A 13,443-nucleotide genomic window follows, 5' to 3' on the forward strand; every position below is an offset into this window, starting at 1 on the left:
GGTCACGGAAAAATAAGTATGCAGCTAATGGTGGGTTAGAGTCTAAAAACTGTGTGTAATATTGCATTACTAAGACTGGGCTCACATTTATAGTACATGCTCAGCGTATACATAAGGAAGGCTTCTGACATATACATGCCGAGGATAGCCACTGACGTATACTAGAAGACAGAGGTGCAGCTGCCTCCGTCTGCTGTGTATATAACATATCCGGTGTAAAAGAGGCTGCATCTTTCCATTATCCGGATACATTGCCCAGCTGGGGGGCACCAATGATTGCACTATCCATATAAAGACAGTGACAGTGGGGAAACAACCCCAATATTGGCAGTAGCCAATCACCTGCTACTGCCGCTGTTCACTTCTTCCCCCACATTCAGGGCAGAGGACAGAGAGATATGTGGGCCATCCGTTGTTAGGATACACCAGGAAAGCGCCCGTGAGTGTCCTTACAACGTATGGCAAAACATGTGATGTGAACTCAGCCTAAGCTGTCCATATCTTATTTCATCCTTGCTTTCTAGCTATTGCTATTAATTTTGGACAACATTTATCCTTGGCAAAAAAATAAATAAAAAATTCTTGTCTCTTGTCCCTAGCACACAACAAGGAATGTTCACTGCAGTCTACTCCTGGGACAACTTCTATACACGCTCCACGTGTTCAACCACAAACCTAAAATGGTGGATGCCAGGCAACCCTGTATCTGGAAGAGGCAAAAAGAGCAATAAACAGACTCCGCAATGTTATTAGTCATTTTACTAGGTGCATATAGTAACTACAGTGGGGCAACACAACTACAATGGTATAACATACAAAGTTAATAAAAATTAAATAATAAACCATTGTTAATAGTGAAAAGACGCTTCTAGCGCACAATGATGAAAGACGATGAACTCAAGTTTAGGTCGGTTTTCGAAGGGTATATGACTTTGAGGTTCCCGTCTGCATCAGCCACACGCACTTGCTCTAGCACCAATTGGGAGCGGCCCTCAGCTTCTGGGATTGGTCCGGCCTCTTGTGGTTTGGAGTTAACCCCATCAGGTTCTGTGTCTGAGGTGACATCTTCCTCTTTATTCTCCAATGTGAATTTATTCAGCTCTGCCATTCTCTGCAGAAGAACCAAAACGAATATGGATAGGATTGTTTGAGATTAGAGAAAGCTTAATGCGCGGCTCTTAAAGGGAAGTTAGGCCCCATCTCTGCTGAGATCCCCACAGATCGTGAGAACGAGGGGTCCGACCGCATTAGTCTCTATGGGGCTGACAGAAATTGCAGAGCACTTCGTCAGCTCCATGGAGCAGAACAGTCATGCATGGTCATCTGCTCCATTAGTCTGAGGAGCGGCAAGGGGGTTGGTCGGACCCCTCGTTCTTCCGATCTGCGGGGGTCTCAGCAACGTGGATAGGGCCATACTTGTCGTTGTGGGAAAACCGCTTTAACTACTGTCTGTGCTTGGTATTGCAGCTCAGGACATACACTACAATACATTGGGTTGCACTGTAATGCCTGTCTTTAGAGATAGCTTGAGCAAGGTAAATGGGTGCTACAAAAATGGCCATATTTACATTCAAAATCCCCTTGCCCATGATGCAGTGAAGCTACCAGGCCTCAGCTGCTGCGGACAGACACATACACATATTGATGCTGGTAACATTAACATGTAGCCCTACACCTGGACACTACAACCAAGGAGATGCTCCAGTGCCGGCTGCACTTGTTTGTGTCTATCAAAAGAGATGAAATGACACACTGCACAGCCCTTGTACCCTTTCCATGGAAGACACAGAACATCTAAAAATAGTAGCTTCAAAATAACACCTTGTACAGAACAAGTGAAAGGGGCGCAAAGACTACGCCAAATAGATTACCTTACACGCGACAAAACATCATACATTACACCTCCGCTGCTACAGGACCTGTTTTTGATGCACAAGGGGCTTACGATATCAACTAAATATTATGTACCCCAATCCACATAAAAAGAACATGAAGACTAAGTTTATACTGGTGGCCGGGTAGGTGCTGTAACACATGCTGTTATTAATAGCATAAAAAATAGCTCAGAGGCTGCGTCTTTTTGTTCCTACTAATAACGGATGTATAACAAAGTGCTTTGACTATGGCGGATACAAGAGGAACAGAAGACCGTACTTCGTTTCCATTAGGCATTTTTTTTTTTTTAATCAAGTCCAAAAAGAGAGCAGAAGTCCAAAATGAGCATACATCGGCCATAGCAAACAGAGTTATATCTGCATGACTGTAGGTGTGAATGTCCTCAAATTTGAGCGGGAACACACAAGAGCATCAATCAGACTGTCTATCAGATCAAAATAAAAGTAGTGATGTTAACAAAAAAAAACCAAACAAATGACACCATCATGCACCTGCATCCTACCGCCGCCTAGGGGTCCAGCTCCCGCAATAACACTCAAAGCGTTATGCTCTTCTTATACAAAGAGTGAAATGGAAAGCCTAGATGCAGATGTGAACTGGGCCTCCATGGTTGTAGTGTCCAGGTGTAGGGCTATGTGCTACATATTAATGTAACAAGCATAAACAACAGGGTAGGTGTATGAGTCTTTGCCTTTCAGCTGCTCAGGCACAGTGTTAAGCTGGCCATATACCTGTAGACAGCTAGTGATTCAGCTGGCGCCTACACATGCACTCTCAGCCGTGCAGTACATGTGTACAGAAGAGGGGAGAAAACCAGACCACATAACTTCAGAAAACAACACGACTGGGCAAGTGAAGAACAACTGCCTGATTCTTAAAATATATCTGCTTTCAGAGGAAATTTGGGAAGCCCCCCAAACACATATCATTGGCCAAGCCCGTTCAGCCGATACACAGGTCTGACAGGTGTTGCACTGGATGAAGCATCTCACAAGACTGTCTGTCCGAAACAAATGTAAGGAAAATGCTAGTCAGCAACATAGAACTCACAGCAATCAGGGCATCCATGATGTCTTTACAGGTCTGCAGGCTGCTGGAGCTGGTCACCTCAAGGAGAAGGTCTCGGGTGGACTTATGAATCTGAGAAAACAATGCAAGTGATTTTACCGTGCAGGATTATCATTTGGTTTCCAGTATATATATATTTTTTATGCTAAAGACCAATTCCACTTTTGAGTGAATTACAGGCCAGCGATATGGGTCAGAGACAGAATGGATCTCCGCTCTCTGTGTAGTCAGGCTGCTGCACATGCCTTTCATTCAGATAAAGGGAATACCCCATAGGTTTTGACCCTCTGTTCAGCAGATAAGAGGACTGGCTTAGCTGAAGTACAGAAGTAGCCAAACAGCCCCTTGCAGTGTAGGACACATTTCCATTTATCAAAACCAGCCTGGAAGCTGTGTATCAAATTACATCGGCCCAGATAAATAAAAAACGGTGCAACACATGCATTTTATAATGCATTGGACCAGCTGGAGAGAGATTTGCTCAATTAAACAACTGTTAACATTTGTGTTTACACAATGCAATCACTAACATTGTGTTAGCACATGTTTGCAAGTGTTAACAGCTATTTATTTAGGCAAATCTCTCTCCAGATGGTGCAATGCACTGTAAAACGCATGCGTTAAGACGCGACGTGTGAGTGCACGCTTAGTTGATCTGGTCAGTTACACATTTTTTCTTGCTGCACTTTCTTTATGTAATAATAATCAGAATCATCTTTATCTGTATAGCGCCATTATGTTCCATAGCGTTTTACTAATCAATGTTATGATAGAATTGTGGTGCAAACTAGGAACACACACCACCACAACCCTTTAGGGGCACAGTTTTAAAAGTGTTGACCAAGGACACAATAGTTGCACAAGAAATTCAAATACATGTGCAAGCACCAGAAACACTTTTTTTCATGCTAATGTGGCCCAAAAAACTGGCGCAGGCAAAAATAATAATAATATTTTTAGGCCAATGTGTTCGGGAAAAAGTATATAAACTCCCTGGATTTCCCCTTTCAACAGGAGCTGAACGCAAAGCGCTTATTGGTGAGGATGTTGCCCCCTACCAATCTGACCTTTATCACAAGGATAGGTCATTGATGTTTATAACCAAAAACAAAAAAAATTGAATTGAAATATAATTAGACAAAATTTGTTTTGAGTAACTGCAAGATATAAGCAAACTTCCATGACTTACCTTGGTCTTGTCACTGTTGGTGATGGGTGGGAAGGAGATCACAGCATTTTCGGCATCCACCAGGCATGGGTAATTCTCTTTGCCATCTAATAGATGAAGGTATCTGGAGAGCAGAGGTTACAGGCGGGTATCACCACCTCCTTACACACAGTTTATAGCCTTATCCGTGCAATTGTGTACCATGACCAGAATCCCCTACTACATAAAAAGAACCAGAGTTATTCTATGCATTATCCTCCTCCCCCATAGGAGTCCTTTTTTCCCTAATGACCTAGCTGCTGTGACTCACTTCTCTCTCCCCTCCCTCCCCATAGAACATCTATCAAAAAGAAAGTTTCTTGTTTACTTGTACTGATGATTTATGCAGGTTTTATGAAAAGTTGGTGACCATTTAAGTCAGACCGGTGACTCTGAATGACAAACATGTCTGTAGCTTAGTATCCACAGTTGCCAGATCATCTGCAATCTGCGCGGGTACCAGGTGACAGCAGGAAGGAGGGGGGAGAAGTCACTCATTGCATATACATTTTATTGCCATATAATGCATTTTTTACTAAATTGCATCAGTTTTTATGCAGAATGAGAATCCTGCCCCATAAATCAGATTTCTCCATTTCCTTTGGTGTTCTGGGTGTAAGCTTTGGGCACAGTAGGACTCCCTCCCTGAGCTGGATGTACAAGACACCACACACACATCACAGTAACAATATCTGCAGCTGGATAATGAGGCCATGTCATACGATCAGGTTTTTATGCAGATAGATCTGAAATGTAATACAGGTCTGATCCATAGGCAGGAGCACACACCTTGGTGCACACAATGGCGGTGCCCTCCTGCAGTGTTTGGTAACTAGTTAAATGCCGGAATGTAGGAGACACAGCGATGTCTTGTAGTAGCAATCTGGTCCTGAGAACACTGGAGGATTATGTAACAGGCCACACCTGAGACACCTGCACTGTCCTCCAGCTTTATTAAGTGGTCAATTCACAACAGTCACTCAAGCGGATGACCACCAACTAAGACTATGCAGAAGCCGGGAGGCCTTTACAATAGGGACAGTAAACACTCCATGCCATGGCTCGCCTCAAGAGGGTATGACGCTGAACTGTGTAACTCTTTCCATTATCGTATTGTTTCTTTAATGACGCATTAACAAAGAATGGATGGCACAGATAAACGTATGCCAATATGTATTAAAGGTGATGTTTTCACCCGATCGTCGCACAGTATTACATGTCAAAGATTTCCAACATATGACTCATTAAGGTCGGTTGGTAAGCGTTGTACTGGCAACATCTAACAATATCAGGATACATAGGAATAGCTGCACTGTAGGGTACTCAAATGGCTTTTTTTTAGTGTAGCTATAAAATTGTGCTAAAATAAATGGAACCTTTTCAATGGTCTATTCAATGTGTTTTATCCTTCGGATCCAAATAATAGTACATTAGTATAGACAGAGGAGAACACAGGGGAGGACTAATTTTCTATCCCCAGCTGCAACACCCTCCTGCTTTCTATATTTTCTTTAACTAAAGGCTGTAGGCTTTATTCACACGAACGGGTGCCCGCCGTACCGTAGCACGGCAGGCACACGTCACGCATGGAAGAGGAGGAGGGGGTGTGCACTGCTCACCCCCGCCCCCCTGCATAGTGATGTATGGCGCATGTCCCATCTCTCTTCCGGGTATGGAACGGTGCCGCTCTGTATGACTCCATGCGCCAATGCCAATAGTTTTCTGTATGCCACAGTATGGGAAAGCTCCACAGGCTATGCTTTCTTACACAGAAGAACACAAAAAGAAGTAAAAGGACATCTACCAACAGATTTACGGATGGTAGATTGTCCAAACGTATGTGCGGGTCTTGCAGCAAGGCTTCTGCGGCCTTAATCTGATGGTACAACCCTTTAAAGGACATCTACTAAGTTGGAAAGTATATCCCCTGCAAACTGAATGAAGCAGCAGGTCATGCACATGTCCCGCCGCTCCATTCAACAGTAATTTGGCGTCAGAAACTTCTAACCACGGCCCTCTGATATCTCCGGCACACTTATCCAGTTGAATGCAGCCACAGGATAAATGCTCATCCTTCTGCTCCAACCATTAGTAAGAGTGGGACCCTGTTCTCTGGATTGCTTAGGGTCGACTTATGATTGGTAGGGGGTCCAGCAGACGGAACCCTCATGCTCCAGTCCTCCCTGCTGTAGTAACCTCAGTAATTTTATGCCTTAAGGTCAGTGATTGGCTGCATTGTGACTTGGTGTACATGGCCAGTCACCACTAATGCCATGAAGTATAAAAACCCATAAAGCGGGGGTCATTTTCTTAAGAGATCTTTGTACTATGGGCCATAGTTACATGTGGCTCATCTGAATAGGCAAAAGATTCTCTACCAAAAACGAACTAACTTGTGAAGTCCCGATACGTTCTGACGTTTTTTCTGCTTCCTCTGTTCCTCGGCCTCCAACTGCAGCTGCCGGACAAGGTCCTTGGCGTTAATTTCTTTGCGATTCAGTGGTACAATCTATTATATAGAGAAGAGAGAAAACTTACAATTACAGCCCAAAGAGTTTGAACAATGCCAGTAGTGACCTCTCCCAATATGCCATAAAAGCTGTGACAACAACCCAAATATCCAGAGGTCAGAAGGATCACATTGTCATTCATAGCCCTAGCGAAGCCGGCTGACCACCACTAACAGAGATCAAATATTTTTTCACCAATCTCTCCCTGGGTGTAATAACCTGGTTAAATCTGACTACGTGCTCCTGATGACAAGGAATAAGCCAGACAAATGTCCACCGTGTTTTCTTATGGCTTGTTAAATATTAACCAGCAGGCCTAAGGATTAGGGCCACACAATGCAGGATTAGTCTGAAATCATTAGGCACTAGACAAACAGGTCACTTCAGGTTCTGCATGAGCGCTGCGACAAAGGTGCGAGAGCCACAAGCAAAACCGTAACACCTGCGATTACGAAGCAAATCTAAGTTCTGAGAAGGGAACCACAAGTAGACCCAGGGAGGTTACAAGTCGCTCTTATGTAATTTACAGCTTACCAGATTTTACCCCATTAAATTACCTGTGTCCCCAGGTAACGTACGACATGTCTTTTCTAGAATACCCCGTTTTATGTGAAATTGCATTTGATGTCATATTAAAGATAAGAATTTAATCTTTCAAATAGCATCAGGGCTGTGGCTCTTTGATCTACGGAACTGGTAATACAGGCAGTTAACGACAGATTGAAATGCGAGTGCAAATAATACAATTCCCGCCGTCTTAAAAATGTTCAGCATACCGCAGAGCCACAAGCCTGGTGCTATCTGAATTGGACACCATAAGTGTTTCTACAATAAGCAACCACTAAAACATCACTCATCTCCAGCAAACATGACTCTTATCTGCTCAGATTTTTTTTTTTTAATAGGTAAAGGGGCAATAATTTTACATTAAAGTGGGAATTCTAGAAAGGACATTTCATACACTACCCGACGGGACTGGTAGTTTAATAAGATTAATAAGTTTTGTAAGATTATCAGCACTGCTAATGTACAGGTGATCACCATAATATAGACTTGGTGCCCCATCTATACATAGACTCGCCTCTCTTCTATGAGTACACGTCAAGGGCTTATCAAGTACGGCAGGATTGTTTACCACCAGATCCCACATGATTGACAGCCGGGGTAAGTTTATCTGTACAGCTGTAATTGCATCTCCTGGAAGATCCTGCCCCTGTATTCAGCTACTTAACCCTGAGATGCTGCGATTGATGGCAATACACAGAACACTCACAACATGGAGTCTGTACCAACATGTTTCGTTTAGAAAGCTCTTCTTTTGGTACAGAAACTTAGAAGAAATGGAAGTTCCCACTCCCCTCTGTTCGAAAACAATGCCACTCGAGGGGCACATGTCATAAATACATGATTGATCTTCGCATTACAGTCTTGCAGCAAAAAGGGGTCAGAAGACTCTTGTTATCAAGAAATGAGGACTCTCAATCATCAAGCACTTACGAGAAGTAATATACGCTATACATGAGTGTACCCCTTTACATGTAGACTATATGGCCACACTCCATTAACATGAGAACAATAACCTGAGAATAATAAGTCATTCTTACATTTTCAGGGAGAATAAAGTAGGAACAGAATGCAGAGTTTAAAGAAAAGTGGCTCCTTACTTTACAGGGAATACAAAATGTTTACTAAAACATATCAGGAGAGGTGACAAGTCCACTTTAAAAAGGGGCCACTTATCTCACCGATGGAAAAACCCCTTTAAATAACCAACGTGGATTGGCTGTTTGTCCAACCCAATAATAACGTGATGAACACTTTGGCAAGATCCATTATCTACGTTATTTTACACAAATTATCTTCTCACCTTGAACTCTTTTGGTGGTCTGGCGTCATACAGTAAGGGACCCTTCACCAGCTGCAGATCATGGGTGGCGATGGTCGCCAATGTCCTCTTATCACAAAGGTCTTCATGGAGCTTTGTCTAAAGCAATAAAACATGAAAAATATTAATACCATGATTGTCTGCAATATTTCTGGCATACCCTAGCAGATCATCATGCGACCTCTTTCGCCCGTCAATAAGAGCTAGAGTCAGTCCTGTGTTACCTGTTATCACCCACTTCACACTGAGGAGCAGGTAGTGAGGATCACTATATATAAGGAGGAAAGTTAAACCACCAGAGACTTTTGGCCTCTGCTAACCCAGTGTACACCTAGCAGATTTTCTAGTTGTGTTCTAAGACTTTTACTTACAGGACATATTACAAGAGAATCCTTATAGCATATAAAAATAAGTCCGAAAAAGCTTTTTGGATTTTACACTGGAGGTGCTGCAGCTTTTTCCCTGCTCATCTTGAAGTGTTACAGCCCCCAGTCATCTCTAGAATCAATGTTGTCATATGCTGCCATCTAGTGGACAGCATGCTACATCACAACAAGAAAACCTGATTAAGCAGAAGATATACCAGGGGCCTATTATTGGTTTATTATTAATTATCTTTATTTATTGCCATCAGCACTTCCCAAAATCAATTCATAGTTCATTAGCTCAACCCCTTTAACTTAAAATGGCTAAACCCTGTATATGTGCATTGCTTGCCCTGGGCTTTAATGCTTCACTAATGTTAATGTTCTATTGCACACACAGTCAACACAAATCAGTTTTAACCCCCCCCTCCCCTTTTTGTCCGTATTGTATCCACATGAATTTCTTTTCCCATCCACAAAAAAAAAAATGGATGGTTTGCAAAAAAAGAGATGCCAAAACAAAAAATGGTTTCCTGGTATCATATGAGAAAAATAAAGACCACACACACATCCCTGTGAAGTTAGTATTGTTAGCAGATCCATTGACATCCATGGTCCACATAGGGTATGCTGAGTTTTTTCTATCAAACATCCAGCTTGTGAAAAAAACATATTTCTCATAAATAATAAATGGGTCAGAAAGCGATCAGCAAGCAAGGCATCTTGATGTAAAGCAGACTTATCTGAAGATGCCTTTAACTTTAAGACAAGATTCTTAAATATACCCAAGATAACAAAATATAACATTCTCTAATTCTAATTGTTATTAGCAAAAATAACAGAATTTACAGATATAATTCCAACCTGTCAGTCCGGTGAACACAAGTTCAGTTGCCACAGGATCCCACCATAAATCTTCTGACGGTGGTCAGGCAGGACAGATTCTTCTCATGAATAGCTTATCTAGTCTGCATGGCTGCAGTGCTCTCTGCCTCCTACCCTTCGATTACAAGACCAGCTCAGACACAGGCACTTCCTAAGGGCAAACAGCAGTGTGCAAAGCCCTACTCTATAAGCTACAGATAAGATCTTTATAGCAGGGTAAGATTTAGCAGAGATAATTCTGTTTGTTATAGGCGAGATATAGCAAAGCGGGAGTCTGTCATTGTATTTTATATCCATCTCATGGATCCCATCAACTCTCATGACTCTGATCTCTCTCTCTTTCTATGTGTCAGATACTAGTACAATGTTCAGAAGCTAAATAAAAGTGTAGATAAACCCTGTACCCTAATAATCTAAGTACATTGTCAGCACATAGTACCCTACAACACTAGAGGGAGCACAAGGTATCTCACCCACACTCTTCTTCTTACAGTAATCATCACCAGGCGATAGGAGCTAAAAGTTAGCTTTATTGTGTAAACATCACTAGGCGATTAAAAGTTGAGGAGTCTCTTTCATGGGCAAACCCCTTTAAGTAATACAATACATAATCATTACCTGGGCTGTTAGGAACCGTTTCAGAGCATTTCCACGATTTAGGTTCATCCCTTTCACCACACAGCACACAATGTACTGTCGCACATCCTTCACGCTGGCGCTGACTGTGACAGTGAGAGCTGTATGGTTCTCTGATATATGAAGGATCCTCAGCATCATCCTATTCACATCTTCCACATCCTCATCTTCCTCATCACCATTCTTCTGTTTCCCCTGCTTCTTCTTCTTCTTGTCCTTCACATCCTCTTTTGCTGCGCCCTCTGTCTTGGCTTTGCCCTTGCTCCATCCTCGTCCTCCGACCCTCAGATAGTCCAGTATGGATTTGGTCTGGCAGCCGTTCACCATCTTCTCCAGTCGTTTATCTTTCAGTTTGTTGCCCTTGAAGTTGATATCCTTCAGCTTGGTGCAGTCCGCCAGCTCATATGGGATCTCTGACAGCTGGTTATTGGAGAGGTCCAGACTCTATCAATGGCAACAAATCACAGACAATAAGGGTTAGCGCAATGCAGAAAATTATAATGTACCATTGTAAAAGTAAGACTCATACAATGTGTATGCAGGATGGTCAGTCCATTCACCATGTCCTATCATACAACAAGGAGACAAAGGGATATTCTGCCTGCACTAAAACAATGTAACAAAATAGCCAATTAAGGTCCCTAGGTGAAATGAATACCCAGATTCACAAGTCCACAGAAGAATCCAACTACTCACTAATGCCCAAAAACAACTCCTCAAGAGCACCCAGTAGCCTGTGAGACCAACAGTTGAGCATTCTTATTCTCAGTAGTTTGGAAAATGGTGATTTACTAACTTTGAGGTAATAAAACCAGGTAGGCGGTGCACAAGTGAGGGTTCAGCAACTTCTAGAAAAGATTTTGAGGGAAATTTATCAAAACGGTTGCAAGTGATTCCTTAGTCCTATTAAGAAATCTGATGTAAATTCTGAAGCAGAGTTCTATTCTCTACCATCACAGACACAGCGCTGTCCTGGTGATGGGCTGATCTCTGGCCACCTACCACCACAGGTGGATGCAATTTCTAGGCATACAAGTCTTTTGCATGCAACTCAGTTCTGGTCCTACAGAAATCCCCCCATACACATCAGATGATAATTGGTTAAAACGACCAGCTCTAGATAATGTGTAAGGGGTTTTGTGACTATTACCCCAATAGGAGTACAAAAGGTCAGATTGGCAGGTGTGCAGCTGCAGACCCCTACCAGAGAGCATAGGGCTCTCAGTCAGACCTCCACAGTAGTCAAAGATTAAAGGGGTTGACCAGAGTTAGAAAAATATGTGTGCTTTCTTGCCAGAAACAGTTCCACACATGACCATGGGTAGTGAATGCTTTTGCACCATGTATCACTATACACCTGAGCTGCACTGCAGGCACAAGCCAGGGTCCAATGTTTTAGGAATGTATTTGAGCCCCCAAACAACCCCCTTTAATGGAGCTTCAGGGCACAGGCTTGACCACCTCTCCATAAAATAAAGCGCAATATCCCCCCCCCCCCCCCTTTCTGATTAGGGCGACTGGTACAAACGTGATTTTATAAATCGCCAACAAAAATGCAGGTCCAGTGCCCAGTAATGGCATCTTATCTGCACGTCCCCTATAGCGGATATGAAGTTGTCGTCGGTCACCATGGAAGCACATCTGCCAGTCAGTACCTTGAGCGCCGCCAGGAGGCTGATCTCCCCGCCCAGCTCCTGGATGAGGTTGTCGGCGGCATATATGGAGGCCAGCAGGCTGAGCTGGGGGCTGAGCAGGCCGGCGGGGAGGCTGCTGATCATGTTCCGGGACAGGTTGAGGACGGCCAGCTTGGTGCAGCGCTCCAGCCCCGAGGGCAGCTCCCGCAGCCGGTTACAGCTGACATTCAGGGTGCAGAGCTCGGGCAGGTGACACAGCTCGGCCGGCAGCTCCTCCAGCTCATTCCCCGATACATCCAGCACCTTCAGGCTGCGCAGTTGCTCCAGGATCCGCGGGAGGCTCCGCAACTTGTTCCTGCATAGTATCAGGCTCTGCAGGTGACACAGGCGGCCTAGATCCGGTGGGACCTCCCGCAGCTCCGAGCACCCGCTCACCTCCAGGTAATTGAGGAGGGTGAGGGAGAAGAGAGAGGCCGGTAAGTGGCCATCACTCTGCCGGAGCCGCTCGTCCTCCCCCTGCAGCACCAGCTCCCTGCGCTTCTCCTTCTCCGCCCGCTCTACCTCCGGCCACTGAGCAGCCATGTTGGCTACGAACCATAACACACGTGCATTCGCGGAAATACAACGTAGCCAATCGGTGAGGTAAACGTCATCATCTTTCAAGTGGCGCAACCAATGACGGAGCCAGATGCGGGGCTACTGGAAGTAATATATCCAATCAGAGGTAGGACGTCAGGTTACGGCCGGAAATACAGTACTAGACGTCATGTGTCATTGATGTGACCAATAGAGGGGCTAGACGTCATCCAACAATCGTTTGAAGAACAAATCAGCAAAGAGAACGTCATTCTCAGAACTCATAACCTACTGTATTGTCACCGAGCAACAGCTAGAGACTATTACTGGAGGCAGGTTTGTAGGGACTGTATTGTCTCCCCCTACTAGCCTGGTCCAATAGTGTACAGGCGCTGCACAGTGACTGGGCTCCTTCACATCATAAGGACCTGCACAATCCTGTAGTACTGAACATCCGTAGAACATTTCACATTTCGGTGTCATTCACACCTTTAGAAATATATTTAAAATGAAAATTGGTGACGTGTTTATCCTTCCTACTAAAATAAACTTTTTAAATTATATTAATGAGTCTGAGGCATACCTCCGAACATTTGTGAAAGGGAAAGAGGGACAAAATGGCAGCATGCCTAGGATTTAAACCTAGAACCTGCAGAATCCATGTGCCATAATGACACAGCACCTCTATCCACTAAGTTATAATCACAGTGATTATCTAGCTGAGGATTTTTGGTAACTAAGAGCTGGTAACTGCTACTGTTACACTGTGACACGGACTTAA

The 13,443-nt window shown here is 43.8% G+C and overlaps 1 protein-coding gene across 1 annotated transcript; it reads right to left on the reverse strand.

Moving 5' to 3' along the window:
- Positions 1-744: 744 nt before the first annotated feature.
- Positions 745-12,769, reverse strand: LRRC47 (leucine rich repeat containing 47). The gene is made up of 7 exons (XM_072156196.1): positions 12,108-12,769; positions 10,435-10,896; positions 8,549-8,665; positions 6,565-6,680; positions 4,154-4,256; positions 2,947-3,036; positions 745-1,111 (listed from the first exon to the last, which is right to left on the reverse strand). The coding sequence occupies exons 1-7, from the start codon at positions 12,666-12,668 to the stop codon at positions 869-871; spliced, it is 1,692 nt and encodes a 563-aa protein (XP_072012297.1). The 5' UTR covers positions 12,669-12,769; the 3' UTR covers positions 745-868.
- Positions 12,770-13,443: the final 674 nt, after the last annotated feature.

This window comes from Engystomops pustulosus, chromosome 6 (assembly GCF_040894005.1).
Source record: "Engystomops pustulosus chromosome 6, aEngPut4.maternal, whole genome shotgun sequence".
NCBI lineage: Eukaryota > Metazoa > Chordata > Amphibia > Anura > Leptodactylidae > Engystomops > Engystomops pustulosus.